This window comes from Suricata suricatta, chromosome 6 (assembly GCF_006229205.1).
Source record: "Suricata suricatta isolate VVHF042 chromosome 6, meerkat_22Aug2017_6uvM2_HiC, whole genome shotgun sequence".
Classification (NCBI taxonomy): Eukaryota; Metazoa; Chordata; class Mammalia; order Carnivora; family Herpestidae; genus Suricata; species Suricata suricatta.
Window position 1 is genome coordinate 31,491,033 of NC_043705.1, and position 15,069 is coordinate 31,506,101.

The 15,069-nt window shown below is 49.7% G+C and overlaps 1 protein-coding gene and 1 long non-coding RNA gene across 5 annotated transcripts in view; one reads left to right on the top strand and one right to left on the bottom strand.

The window, feature by feature from the left end:
* The first annotated feature begins 1,383 nt into the window (after positions 1–1,383).
* On the top strand, positions 1,384–7,795 carry LOC115294312. The gene is made up of 6 exons (XR_003909803.1): positions 1,384–1,605; positions 3,810–4,022; positions 4,645–5,066; positions 5,893–5,968; positions 6,593–6,725; positions 7,517–7,795. It is a non-coding gene; the product is annotated as an uncharacterized LOC115294312 (long non-coding RNA).
* DIAPH1 (diaphanous related formin 1) overlaps positions 1,513–15,069 on the bottom strand; it is a 101,502-nt gene continuing 87,945 nt past the window's right edge. For all 4 annotated transcript variants that reach the window (XM_029942092.1, XM_029942091.1, XM_029942089.1 and 1 more), the window contains 9 exons: positions 14,211–14,305; positions 13,784–13,885; positions 13,337–13,576; positions 13,074–13,203; positions 12,243–12,367; positions 11,520–11,684; positions 11,266–11,401; positions 9,258–9,344; positions 1,513–3,444 (listed from right to left, as the gene is read on the bottom strand). In XM_029942092.1, coding sequence (XP_029797952.1) covers positions 3,287–3,444; positions 9,258–9,344; positions 11,266–11,401; positions 11,520–11,684; positions 12,243–12,367; positions 13,074–13,203; positions 13,337–13,576; positions 13,784–13,885; positions 14,211–14,305 — 1,238 coding nt within the window. In that variant the 3' untranslated portion in view covers positions 1,513–3,286. The remainder of the gene's footprint in view (positions 3,445–9,257; positions 9,345–11,265; positions 11,402–11,519; positions 11,685–12,242; positions 12,368–13,073; positions 13,204–13,336; positions 13,577–13,783; positions 13,886–14,210; positions 14,306–15,069) is intronic.

Sequence of the window (15,069 nt, forward strand, 5' to 3'; positions counted from 1 at the left end):
GGGGCGGGGGGTGTGTTGGCAAATCAGGTGGTGGACAATTCCTTAGTTTCCGCCTCTTCGCTGCTAAAATTAACACCCCCGAGTGCCCTTGTGGGCTTCTCCTGAGGAGGGTGGATTCTCTGTTGCCCACCCGCTTCCACCCAGGCTGCCTAGTGGCTTTGGGAACACTGCGCAAGAGAGGTACCTAGGTTTAGCCTGGGCGTCGGTTTTTCCATCTGGAATTTACCTTCCCAGCTTTACTTTGTCTGCAGCAAAGCCAAGGAAGCGGAAGGTTCACTTTATTGCTGGGGAGTGGGGGTGGGTGCCCTGTGTCACTGGGATTGACGAGTATACTGGATGCCAGATCGTCTTTGCTCCTGCCTCTCTCTGCTTTTCCATTCACTCCTCACTTTGCCCTTCTCCCCTCTCCTGTTCCTTGGCCTGCCGCCTTGGAATACACTGGGATTTGAGCTGGTCCTCCGCAGGAAGTACAGAGGCTGCAGAGGAAGGGCAGAAACACTGACGGACTGGGGTTATCTGGCGGGTCAGGGAGGGCATGCGTAACCGCAGGGTGGAAGGAGACGGGTCTCTGGGCTTCCTCTGCGCATCCTCTCAGAGCCATGTCACGAGTTTGGCCAGCTCCTAAAGTCTGTTGTCAGGGAAACCAAGCCTTCCAACTAAGCATCTGGAGGCGACCTTCTTGCGTGGGAGGAAGGGTGGTGTGCAGGGTTTCTGAGATGGAAGTGGGGTTTTGTTTCTGAGAGCAGGGCTGCCGAGGGCGGGTGCTGGGTGCCTGGGTTCTATTCCAGGCACGGCGGTAGGTTGGCAGTGTGTATGAGCAGCTGTGGTTGGTTCCCTAATTGGTATGTGCGCCTGTAAAGCTCTGAAACAGAATCGCGTGGCTTCTGGTGGGGGAAGAGGGAGGAGGCAGGCAGCCCACCCCACATCCCCAGCCGTACTGGGGAGGCAGCTGCCCAGGCTCCAGGGCTATTTAAAAGGCTTTTATTTCCAGTTCTAGAGCCTGCCAGAATGGATTTGTGGTCCTCTTCAAGCCCTTCCTTGTCTATTCTGGGTCTGTTCATAGTTTGTAAGGTTTTGTGTAGGTTAGTGTCAAGTATGGCTCTGAGCAGCAAGTCACCTGGAGCATGACTTTTGTGTCTGACCTCTGCCAGCAGGCTCAGGTTCCTATAGACTCCCCCTGCCCTCCCCAATTCCTGTAATCTTCAACGTGGTCTGTGGCCACCAAAAGGGTGGTGGGGGGGGGACTAGAAGAGGGGAGATGGGAGAATCTTCCTTCAGCAAAAGATGCCCAGGTACTGCCAGGACCTAGCAGTTTATGACATGGGGGGATATGAGGAGGGGGCGGCAGGGTGGGGAGAGCCGTATTCCTTTATGACGGGCAGATGTAAAGGCAGAAGCCTAAGCATGGTGTCTGTCTGGCACATGTTAGGCACCTTAAGCTTTTTGACAATGATTTGTCAAATCAACTACGGATTGGGAAAATAGCTTAAAATCACAAAAGAGGAGGTAAGGTAGTACTGTTTCAATGCTTTATTAACAGTTGGAAACATACCCACCGAACTGGAGGTGATGACATCCCAGAAGCCCAAGAGGCAAGGGAAACAGGTTTGCGTTTTGTCTTTATTTTTTATTAAATGCATCTTAGCAAAAGTAGATTAAAAAAGAAAGGGTCAAAGCCCCATATGTCAGCAGGGAAGAGGAGGGGACACAGGGGAGCCCCCCCCCCCCCAACAGTTCAAAGGAGCTGCGGTTGCCCCTCACACACAGGCAGCGGTAGCACACAGAGCCTTCATTCCGGGCCCAGAGGCCTTCCTGCACGAAGCCGCAGGTCTCCTACGTTCCCCCCTTTGCTCCAACAACTTAAATTCTCGGTCAAGTCAGAGCAGTGTCATTTTCTCTCCTACTTGGGGGTGGAAGCTAAAAGCAAAAGGAGGGCAAAGTATCACCTTAAGTCAGAGAATCTGAGCTTCGTGGAGCCAGGGCCAACGATAGTCTGGACTGCCCGCTGTTCACAAGGGAGCAGGGGGACACTGTGTGACAACACTCACTTGCCCAGTGTCCAGTTAGCATTTGCACATTTGGCTTGATAAATATATTAAATTTATAAAAACTCTGTGGTCTCAGAGCTCCCACCTCTCCTAGGCCTGGTCCAGCTCTACCAGAAGGGCTTCCTCCTGCCCCAGAACTGGATGAAGGGAGAGAGAATCCGCACTGGCCTTTAAGGGCCCAGAAGGCTTCAGGGTGGAGGTGGAGGTCCAGGGTCTTGTTCAGGACTGAGGCTTGTGGGGAGAAATCCCAGGGACCCTACCACCTGCCATCAAAGCCTCTTGCATTAGGGAGGGCAAGGTGGAAGGGATAGTTATTTTCTTAAAAAAAAAATCTCATATAAAAATAGATCCATTTGCAAAACAATTTCTCAGCCAGGAGGCTCCACCTCCCATTTCCTTGGAGACACAGGGTGAGGTGCTGGGATGGTCACAATGCAGCCCACACTCCAGAGGAGATGCACCAAAGCTCTGGGGAAGATGTGAGGAAACACCATGGCTCAGTAGCCTGGGGCAGGGGTAGAGGGTTCACAGAGGCAGGGTCGTAAAACATGGCAGCAGGCTGGGGACAGGTCCCACGATGTCTCTATACTCTGCCTGTCCCCAGGCTCTGGCCTAGGCCATCGTGGAACAGATCAAGTGGCCCAGGTCCTTTTTGTTTTGGGAAGCCCTTCCCAGGAAGGTTTGGGGAGGGTGGGGTTTGCCTCCCCACTTCTCTGGGCACGGTGCCCAGTGTCACACCGCTAGTAATAAATAACAGTAACCGGGAGAGGGAAGAGCAGAGGTGACAGCAACGAAAGGAGGGACACAGCCTAAAGGTTCACAAGCCCCATGCTGTTCTCAGGGCTAGAGAAACCACACAAGAAAAAGCATGAACCCAGCAAGATTGACCGAAGTGAGAGCCTACTGGAAAGGCTGGGGTTTAGAAAGCAGGTCGGACCTCGTCTGAGACGAGGCCTCAGAGTGACAGAAGACCGCTGGGGTTAAGGCAGCACACACGGAGCCTGCTTTGGTAATGACGACAGCCAGGGCGGGCTGGGCTCAGGCTTCCCCCACGCTGCCCTTTCCTGCTGGCCTCCAGGCGGTGAAGCTGTGTGTGATGTACAGAGAGCAAGACAGGGTCAGGGTCGTGGGGGCAGCCCCCCTCCCCAGGAATATTTCTGTGACCCTTGAGGCACATGCTGCAGGGCAACACGGTCTGGGGCTCCAGTAAGGGAGCTGCTGTGGCCACAAGACGCAGCTTAGCTTGCACGGCCAATCAGCTCCTTGGGTTCTTCAAGGATGGTGGAGACTCCCTCACTGATCTTGGCAACCTTAGGAGGAAGAGTAGTCATGGCATCATCCTTGGTCAGCTCCGAGGCCAGCAGAGATGTGACTGCACACCCGGCCTTCCTGGTGGCTGCAAAGACAAGACGTGAGCGATCTTATCCGCGGCAGGCCCCGTTCCTGCTCCCTTTCCAGCTCTGTAGCAGACATTCAGGCCGAAGCCATGCAAATGTGGCTGCAGGGTCTGGTTCAGAAAGGCCCTTATTTTAAAGAAAGATGAGCAGAGATATACGAACATGTGAAATATACTTTCTAGATCCAGAGAATGTGAGGGTGTGGTGTAGGCTTTCCTGTGCAAAAACCGTACAGAGGTTTGAATATAGCTAGACAGAAAAAAAAATGTGATTTAAGTTTGTTAGGTAAAACCTAGAGGTGTGGGAATTAAATAGACTCAGGCTTAGTAAACAGTAGTATTTTTGTTTTCTTGGCAATTTCCAGGAATTTCCTAGGCCAAAACCATTTTCAAGTCTGACCTGGGGAAGGCTGTCCAAACACAGGAAGGCCTTCAGTACGCTGCTGGGGGCAACTCCCAAAAAGCAGAGCAGCAGCCACGCACTGAGGTCAAGTGCAGGTCACACTCCTATGTGTACCCCCACCCCCACCTCTTCAGGGATAGCAGCTGTGAGACAAATGCCAAGGGGCGCCTGCTAGGTATGTATGTCAGGTGGGAGTGGGGGGTAAATGAAAGGTATGTCAGGGAGGGCAGAGCTGCAGTCAAAGATGGCCAGGACGGCAGGCCCCTACAAAGAACCCTCAGCCCAAAGTGCTAAGGGCTTGTGACGCTCCAGGTGTTATCTTAGAAAGAGAGGCACCAATTAATCCCTGAGTTTCTGTCCTCACTGCTGGGAGCCATCCCTGAGACAGTCACACTAATGGAACGCCGATTTTATGGCCCCAGTCTCTTTCTACCTTCAACACTAAGGCCACTCCCTGGGACCATGCCCATCTCATGCCCTGTAAAACACAAAAAGATCACATGGACACAAAGGCTGTCTGCCTGGGGTCAACGAGCAAGACACAAAGGCTAAATGTGCTATGGTTCCGTTTCTATGAAATGTCTAGAATGCGCACATCCAGAGACAGAAAGCAGATCCATGAATGCCAGGGGCTGCGGGAAGGACGGCCAGGGAGGGATGGGGTTTCTTTCTGGGGTGGTGAAAATGTTCTGGAGTTAGTGGTGATATTTACACTCTCTTGTGAATATACTAAAACCATTCAATTGTACACTTTAAAAGGGTGAATTCTAAGCATTTGATTTGTATCTAAAAAACAGCTTTTGCGGGGTCATGGGAAAGATGAATGGAGAAAGCAGTGCTTCAGCCTTACAGAAGCAAGGACAGCTGCAGAGCCCAGCGCCCCTAAAGGATGGGGGCAGCTCTGGGACACACACAGGAATGAACTAAGTGCCCACACCTTCAGCCAGGTCAGAAGCCAAACGGGGGAAGGCCCCGCCCTTCCCTGGGGCTGTTGCCTCTGCAGAACCGAGACCCAGCACCCAGCACCGCTGTGTTCACACCACAGAGGCCCCCTCCCCAGGTCAGGGAACACACTGCATGCCTACAGGTTACCAATGCACAGGTCTCCTCCTCCTCCAACACTTCCTGCCAGGGGCACAATGGACTGTCTAACAAGAGGAGAAAGAAGAGTGAAGGCTCTGACAGGCACAAACCCTCACCCTGTGGTTCCAGGTGGAAGGTACGTGACCCAGACTCCAGGCGCTCCACACACATGTACGACCGCCTCAGTGACTGAGGGGGAGAGTGTGACCAGGAAGGTCTACATGTATGTGTTTAGATCTTAGCCTCAGCCCCATTTAGTTTCTGCTCTTTTCTGAATTATTCCCTTTTCTAGGACCCCACTTCTCAGTCCAGAAAGGCAGTGACTTGATGTCACTTAAGTGTTCCTATGTATTTATTTTCTAGCATTAATATTGCCTAGCAGGTGAGAAAATATTGCCAACTATTTGCCCTGACTGACGGCATGTGACTAAAGGCATGTGTTTATGTTGAAATACTCTGACTCCAGACCCCAGAGGAAAAAGAACACCATGTCTTCAGGGATACCTGTCCTGGGCACCATGGGATAAGTGGCATGTCTTACACTAGTTCTCTTTGGTTTCTTCCTCTAAACTAAGATGATACCAGTTGTACCTAATCAAGCAGTATTTCTAGATTCCAAAAGATTCTGATGTATTGCAGATTTCACAAAAACTAGGTGGGGCTAAGACCAAAACGTCCATTAAAATTTTTTTGAGAGAGTGAGACACAGGATCTGCAGCAGGCTCCAGGCTCTGAGCTGTCCGCACAGACATGAACGCAGGGCCCTAACTGACTGACGGCAAGATCATGACCCAAGTTGAAGTCTGATGTTTGACTGAGCCACCCAGGTGACCCCCAAAACCTACCTTTTAAGCCTAGAAAGTAGGTACACCAGGGATGGCCATGACATGGCCTAAGGGGAGAGTCAGAAATGAGAAAGCACTCTACATAGGAACATAGGAATGTACAGTTCACTTTCCTAGGAATGTACACTGGAACTGGAAAGAGAATCAACAGAACAGAAGAATCCTGGCTTCCACTCTGAAGAACTCAGAAAAAGTGAGCCTTCCCCTGCTTTCCCTACCTTGACTATTTGCGACTACTGACAGGTAGCCATAGAAGCAGATATCTAATTTGACTACACTAGATCAAGGACGAATGTTAGCTCACAATACAATAGTCTCACAGCCAATCTTGAGACATTGGTCAAAGCTGTCAGAAGCCATATTCCTAGAAGTTCCGGTGGGCTAGGATAGAAACATCAGCAAAACCCACCAACTCTTAGTAACACCAGTACAGATGAAATAGAAAAAGGTCAATGATTTGGAAAAAGACAGTTATATTTATAAAACATGAGCTAGGAACTGCTACGGAAGAGGAAGTGTTCTTATTAATAAGCTTCCTTAGGGGAGTTAAACTAGGACAGAGGAGACAGTCATTACTGTCCTGAAGAACTCATTACTGTCTAAAACGTGCCTAATTATAATTCCTGTCCTATTTTTACAAAAGCAGAGGGAGAATAAGTGGTCATGTAGGAAACCCCTCCCTGTCTGTAGCAGGTTAAGAGTATGAGAAGACTCCCTGCAGCAAGCGTACCGTGTCCAGTGCTCTCCTCTCTAAGGGATGAAAGAATCCCTCTAGCCCACACAGATGGGTCACTGTCATCTCCTGTCCATTAAGCAGGCTTAGTGGAAACAGCCCTGGACTTGGAATCACAAAAGGCGACTACAGTTCTAGCTCTGGATCTGGGAGAGGAAGAGCTTATCTGGGTCTTAACTGCTTTCATCGATGAGGAGATCAGACGCTAAACACTAAGGTCTGTGGAGGCTCCCCCAACTGTAACGTTTTTTTTAGGGGAGGTGGAGCTTAGAGGGTAGGAAGAGAAAGATGAATTTATTGCCTTGATTTTTATCCCCATGAGCAGAGGGCCTGTATATAAGAAGAGGCCACAATTCAGACATGGAGATAAAGTTGAGTCATTAAAACCACACGCTGACTCAATCGTCAGCCTGAAATAGAAGCTGTAATACAATCAGATGGATTCTTCCCTTTGACACTCAAACCACTGTTCTCCCACACCCTGCAGATCAGAGCAGTTTACATGTCACTTTTAATGAACTGGTCCTGATAGTAACTCTCCTCTTCTAACTCAATGGTTCTTTGTATACTTTGTACTCAGTATACACTCCCTCATGAATTCTTTTTTTTTAAGCATTCCTTTACATCCTAAGGACAAGGCCAGGGTCATTGAGACCGGGACTGAGGGGGCCTGCTTGAGAGGGCTTCAGTTTTTTGGCTCAAAGCAATTGGCCACAGGGATAGTCAGTGGTGGCCAAGCAAGGAATGGACCAGCTAAGTGCAGGAGCCACTGAGGAAAACCTGCAGCCACCAGGGCCTAGTTTATAGTGTAAGAATGGGGTCTTCTGAATCTAGTCTCTTTTAGGTCTTCTCTTAATCCTGTTGTCATTGGACAAAAAAATATTAAACCTGGAAAGGACCCAAGAGACCATTTAGTTTAACTCATGAGGAAATGGAGTCCCCTACTCTTGTCTAATTTAGACAGAATCAGAGTTAGACTTGACTCTGTGTCTTTTTATTTGTACCTAGTCTAATGCTGGTCACACTCTACTGTGATAGAACCTTTGCAGCTACTGTGAGGCCAGATCACTTTAAAGGACGTGAACGCACTGTCTGAGCAGCACACCAGAGGAACTGTGTCTCCCCTAGACACCCAGAGCCCAGGAAGATCACGTTACAGGATGGAACCAATTTAAAAATCATGTAGTTCTCTGCTTCACTATCTCCTAGTATCATTCTCCTATTCCACTTGGACTAATTTAGATCCTCTGCTGAAAAGTTATGTTCCAGTAAAATCCCTGTTTCCTCTGCCTGTGAGTTCTGGCTTCCTACTTGGGAAGTAGAGAAGGGGGCCTCCCCCGCAGAGGGAAGCCATTGATGTCTGGCTGCTTGTGTACAGGAAGCATCTGGGATGCTAGTATAGTTTCACAGGAAGAGGCTTAGAAAGGGAATTCCCCGCCAAAAGGCTGATGCAGGTTGGCATTTAGCTGAGAGAGTAAACAGTGAGATGCAATGTACTGTGTTCTGGCTAGAAAAGACTAATGTAAGTCCACCTCACCTTATACGGTGGGTAGAGAACAGTGTCACAGAACCTCTAAAAACAAAACAAACACTACAAGCTGTACTCTGTAAGACTAAATGCACCATCCCCGGAAGTTCTTAGCCCATCATAACCACACATCTCACTCTAGAGAGCCTGTTCTCAGAGGATGCCAAGTCTTGTAAATGAGGGATTCTCCTGTTTAGGGAAGGTTCTGAGGTTGTACGGAAGAGCCCTCAGAGGGGAATTTCCCTTTGGAAATTCAGAGTTTAGGGAGAAATAGGCAGCAACGTTTGGGCCAGGACACTCAGCTTATGGGGGCTACCATGCTCTCTACCCTTTATCCCAGGGCCCCCTTTCCAGGCTATAAGCCCTGGGATAAAGCCCTACAGATACCTCTGTGTTAACAGCCAAGCACTGGCAGGCTGCACACCTCATCACAATAACCTTAAAGCACTTATCAAACAGACCTACAGAATATATGAGCCGGGGAATAGGGAACACATCTTGAACTCTCTCGAAAGCGGCAACCTTGATGACTGCCTTTTCTGTTATTCCCAACCTTCAACCTAGGAAAAAAGCCATCACTCCTTAGGACCCTTGCCAGACACAATGGTGCATCAACCCCACATAAGGGTAGTGTTGGCTCTACCTTCTCCTGGCCTAGTCTCGTGGCCACTATGCGCTTCCCTCCAAGGAAACTTATCCACCCATCCTTTCCCCGTCCTAATGCCTGGATCATCTCTCCTTCTATCCCCACAATTCTTCTTAGAGGCTCTAGTTCAACTTAATCCACTTAAATCGTCTGAGGCTTGTTGGGAGGAGGCTGTGGGGGAGTAAACAGGGAAGACAAAGGCAGTGGAGGCCAACTCAGCCAAGGAAAGGTAGTTCTTCCACAGATTGCTCTTCTTTATTATTACATCTGAGGATAATGATGCCTAACCTTCTCCATCTTTTCTGCTTGTGGAGCTGAATAAGGACGCTTGACTCTTCATATTTCCTACATCAAGTGTACACCTTCAGTACCATAAGACCTAGTTCTCCAAGTCAGTGCTTTCTAATATGGGAGGAAGAGGCCCGGACAACCCACTCTTGACGCAGGGCCTATTATGAGGAAGTTTTAAACCCTCAGAGCATTTTTACCTGTTCTTCAGCCCGAGACAAACAGGACTAGGAGCAGAGTGGCCTCACCCCTTCCACGCCCAGGCTGGGCTTCCCCTGCTCACTTACCCTGACGGGGTCCTCTCTTTCGTCGGAATGCTGCACCTGACTGTAGAGCTTCCAGGAGACTGTCCATCACACCTGTCTCATCGCCCTCTGTCATGAACAAAGATGGAGATGGAAGCTTTTCAGCCTGGGCAGCATGTAGTGTTAAACCCCACACATGATGTATGAACTGCCAGTTGGCTTCCTGTCACCCACAGTGGCTGAGGGCTCAGAGCAGACAGAGGGCTCAACCTCTCAGCCTGTGCTTACCTGCATCTGTCTGAAAAAGAGTTAAAAGGTTTGACTGCCTACTAACCACTGCACACCTTTGAATATTTCCGTGTAGTAATGTCCTTCCGATCCCAACCAGGACTAGCACAGAAAACTGAACTGCCCAGGTCTAAATCCAGAATAAGCACAGAGACTGGGATTATGAAATTAATATGGAACGGTATCACTTGCTCTTAATCCTGAAGTGTTTCACTCCAATCACATAAACACATTAGGGAGCGTCTGGTCCCAGTTTCAGAGTGGGGCTGAGGAAAAACGAGAGACCCCTGGTCAAGACTGAATTTCACTTAAGAAAGACTGGCATGGCTGCCTCTTCCAGAATCAGCTCAGCATGTAAGAGAGCATCCTGGCTGGAATATAAAGAGTTAATGTAGAATTCTTGTTCCAGCCTGGCTCTGTTTCCATGGCAACAGCTCAGGTTGGTGAAATCTGAAACTGAAATCCCAAGGAGCCTGAGGGCTGATTAGCAGCACTGCCAGGGTGGGGCTCACTGCTCCCTGCGCCACCTGCTGGCTAAACATGGCCAGTGCAGGTGACCTACATTCCAACCTCCTTGACTTGCCTTGGGGACCAGGGCAAGGTCTTGCTGCACAGTCAGATGACTGGGTGCAGCCTTCACCCTATATGTCAGCTGGATTCCACCTTTCTACACATAGGGACACACCCTGGCCGCCAGGGGAGAATGGGGGGAAGTAAAAGATACTTGGCATGGGCTTCAACAGCATTAGAACCAACCTAAATTTTGTGGTTTATATATATAACTAGAGGAAGGACTGTGGAACTGCTCCCCAGGAAAGTAAGAAAAGAAAAAAGTGTAGGCTGTTCTGCTCCTTCAGATTCCTGGGCCTCGTCACAAAAGGAGATGCCAAAGAGAAGTCCTTGGGAGCAAGAGGTGCTCGAGCAGCTCTGGCCTCTTTTGGCTCAGCAAAGCACTTTGATTCTTGCCGGACTTGGCGGCCCTAAGGACCCCTTTATTTAGATGGCTGGTGGTGCCTCAGGTTCAAAAAGGGTGGCATCAGTTAAATTCTGTGCACACTGTATGCTCCAGTTCTCCCCACAGAAGGAGCCTACAGAGGGGGGCAGGGCATCAGCAGCAGGAAGGCAGTAGAGACCGGAAACAGAAGGCCAGTAATTGAGGCCATATGTTTCAACAAAGACATGCTTCTGGTAGTGAAACAGATTCAGCTGAAGAAAGAAGAGAATGGCCAGCTCCTGTGCCGCCTCTCCAGAAGTGCAATCCCTTTATAATCTAATAGGTGCACCCAGTTATGTGTGCACACAGTGTGGACAACTGTGCAGAGGTACGAAGATGGAGCCCTTAGTGAAAATAAGCAGAAAGGGAGGGCAAGCCACCAGTGAGAGACAGGAGCAGGGCCAGGACAACATTTTGGGGAAAAGAATGGAATATTTAGTAGAGGATACAAAAACAGACCAGCACAACATTGGAACGGCAGAAGAGTACGTTTTACAGCAGTCCCAGACGGCTGGGGAGAGGAGACCATTAGCAGGAACTGGCAAAGGAGAGAGAAGGGTCTGAGCTTGGAGAAGTGGATCGTGTGCGCAGGGGAGCGGAGCTGAAAGTCCAGCATCGGGCTCATGGAGGTAAAAGGCTGCCAACAATCTTTTGCCAGCAGCCGAGCTCAGACATGAGCTGTTCTCTGTGGCCTCTAGATTCTAGGCAGAGCAGCCCTGCAACTGTTCCTCTTTCACCCTGTCAGCCCTTCACTCCTCCACTTCTTACCTGCATTCATGTCTATGAGCTGCTCTCTCTTCTGCTGCTTCTCCAGCCGCTCCTTCTCTGCCTTCTCCTTGGCCAGTTTTGCTCGCCGCATCTTCTCCTCTGTCTCCCGGCGCTTCTGGTTTTCCTTGACTGCTTGCTGTGGAGGACGAAAAACAACACGTGGGCATGTACGCACTTACACATATGCCCACCCGGACTAACCAATGTGAGAACTGTCCATAAAAGACTCAGGCCGCAGATGGCAACTTGCTCACCACAAACATATTCTTAAAGTTGTGCAGATCCATGAAGAATTCTTCCACAGACACCTTCTTGGGGTCAAAGAGGAAGTACTCGCCCAGCTCCTTATAGAGGGTCTCCATGTTACAGTGCATCATCCGCAGCTTGTTATACTGTTCCTGCGCGTCCTTCACGAAGCTGTGCAGCCAGGGAGTCAAGGACAAGACCAAGCAGCAGCTCGCTGCTCCGGCCCCGAGGCACACTCACAGATGCACGCGGGCACGCACAAGGATGATCAGCGTAACCCTGCTTGGAAGAGCAAAAGCAAGCAACCTATATATCCAAAATAGGGGAATGGCAAACCATAAACCATGGCCCACCTACAGAACAGGAAGTGGCAATTAAAAAAGAGGGTGTTCTCCACATACTGCTCTGACATCAGGGCTAAGACATACCATGTACAATAAGAAATACAACCCAGTTCTGATTTAAAATAAATTGATGAGGTAAAAATCAGAAGTGTAGTGGTGATGTTACCTGTGGTGCGGGAGGGAGAAGAGAACACACATGTCTGTGTGGGTGGAGAGGGGGCAGAGGGCAAGGGACCAGGGAGGGCTTTTCGTTTATCTGGATGGTGTTTTTAACAGAATTTTTTCAAGAAGGAAAATTGTCTATCACCGTATCTATCCTGCTGTCCCCCCACGGGACATTTTCCTTCCCTTTGTAGGAAGCAACCCCCTCATTTTAAGAAAGGATATAGTCATTTTTTCAACAAACTTGTCTTTCTCATCTGTGGCAGCTGGGAAATTCTGAACATCACGTTCCACATCAGAAATCTGTTTCTTCATTTGATCTAGGTTCTTTTGCAAGTTTTCAGCAGAAACTAAAGGAAACACAGAAACAAAGTTCATGACAAGTCTCCAGACTCGCACCACGCTGTCTTCGGGGCCCAGGCTCCGTCTGCGCACACAGCAGGCCCGGTCCTCCGGCCCTGCGCGCTCTCCTCCAGCCGTTTCCCCCATTTCAGTTTCCATCTTCCCAGTTCAGCTATAAATTACTTGACTGAACCTCCAGCCTCCACAAGAAGAGAGGCTTCATCTAACAAGAGCCTATGAAACTCCCTGGGATCTTGGTCTCCTCTATTTTAGGGCACACAGTTGAAGGGGAAGGAGACATACACAGAAATACACAGGAAGGGGAAAAATCAGTTCCCATTTCTACTGAATGCTGCTTTTCCTTTGCGTATTTCAGGATGATGAGGCCTGATTTTTCATAGTCTAGTCCGTGCTTTCTGAATAAAAACTGCTGACCTAGACAAAAAACACCCACCTTTCTTCCAATTGTTTGTCAGTGTTTGGGGTTTCCCTGGGAAGGGAAAGAGTGCTTCCTATTTCTATACACAGAGACCTCCCACTGCCTGATAATCCTCTCCCTGTGGTCAGACATCATGCCAGCACGCTCTCCCATTCCCACCTACAATAGGCAGAGCTCAACATTATCTGAGATCTAGACCATGTTTTATTTCCGTCCCCATGCAGAGATTTGGGGGGCCTGAACCAGCTTTCTAGTTTTGCCTCAACTTGCCCCACCTCGGCTGGCTTTCTCCACATGGGCAAGTTCATCTGGAAACTTTAGGACGTCAGGATGGTCATTCTCACACAACTCAGCCAAGAAGTGCAGCAGTGTCATCTTCTGATCTGTGGACTTGGTGTCTCGAAGCTTGGGGACAGAGGAGAAACTGTCAGTCTGGACACACCCGAGATCACCTGAGACCACCAGCACTTTGCCACACTGGGTCCCCAGAGGCCGGCAGCCTTCCCTTCTGCGGCTCTGCTCTAAACCCTCGGCTCACCTTACAGAGAAAGCTGATGTTGAAGCCGAAAGCACCGGCATTTCTGGAGCCAGCATTCATGTAGTTTCCAACGAGCAACGTAATCTCCAGGAGTTTAGAGAAGCTCTCACTCTTTCGTAACTCCTCACACGCGGCAGTCACAGAAACAATCTCTGGCTTAATATTCTCCACTTGCTCACTAAACTGTAGTCTGAAGAGGATGGCGTTGAGGCGAGGCCGCAGGCGGGGCACAGTGCCCATCTGGGGAGGAAGACAAGCAGGTCGGCACAGCCAGCAGAGAGGGCAAGTCAAAGAAACGTACAGGCTTGAGCCTCCTGTGGGAGGCTCTGAGTACCAAGCAGAGAGAAACTAGGTCCAGAATAGACCAGAGGCAAGCAGTGAGTGCCGTGGCTGCTCTGGGGGAGCAAGGGGGTCAGGGAAGAGCTTACTGCCACAGGCCTCACTCACCACCACACCAAACTGCTCCGACTCAGCCAGATCATCATATTCATCCTTCAGTTCGGAAAGCATTTTTAACTGCTCTGGTTCTGGCATCTGCTTAATGAGGTTCTGAAAGAGAGAAGGGACTGTCTCAGTTTGAGGGGGATGAGCTGGTCACCTGGGCCTCCTGTCAGTCCCCCACTCTGCCCAAGGAACACGAAGAAGGAAACATGGATTGGGGAAGATGCAGCCAGTGAGATGGCAGGACTTCTGAAAAATACACCAGGAATTACCTAACCACCAGAGATGGACGCTTATCGAAAGCCGTAAATCCGTAAATCATTCCCTGCATGATTACGCTAGAGGACCTACCTCATCCTCTACCCAGGGAGGTGACGAGGCTAGTGCGCTGCAATGCTAAGAGCCACTCCAGGAGAACCACCTTGCTGCTTACCTGGATCATAGACTCAGTGAGAACAGATTCATTCACCTCAAGGATGACATTCTTAATTTCTTGATAGGCCATGCGGAATGAACCCAGAAAGATGGCTGCCAGAAAATGAGACATAAAGACACATTCTTCTCAGTCTCTTCTACCTTCCAGCCTATTCTACCAACCTCTGTTGGAAAATGTGCCCAGGAGTATTTGTTCAAAGTCACTATTAGAAACCTCCACCAGCTCCCCACTGCCTGTGTAGCTAAAATGTAAGTTCCTGAGTCCATTGTGGAAGGTTCTGACCTCCTAGCTTTCTCTCTCCTGAATCCCCACATTTATGTCGGTTGTGCTCTTCCAAGCACACATTCTACAAACACTGTGGCTCCTGGCCTTTGCTCACACAAGATTTTGATCTTCTCTATACATCAATGATACTTACCCCGCTCTATTTTTAGTTCCTCACGCCCATGACTCCATCCTCAAAGCTGCCACTGCCTTCTACTGCTGATTCTTATACTGCCATATCCCCAACCCCAGGCAAACACATCCTCTCTTCCGTTTTCTCTCCAGTCTCTACAGCGACCCCTCAACCTCATCAGCGCGCACACACTCACTCACTCTGGTGGCAGAGCCGACTGTTCCATTTTCTCTGGATGTACGTGTTCCACTTCCACCCTCCAATCTAGAGCTTCATTCAGTGTCTGCTATTATTGCCATTTCCCCTACCGCTATTCCGGTTCTCTTATTTCCTCCTTCTTCCAGTCTCTGGTCAACCCAGCCCTCTCATCCCTCTCCTCTGGCACCTGGGCTAATGAGTACTGCTGGCACAGACTGCAGATCACAGTTCGTCAGGGCGCAGCGGCACCTACGGTAGCAG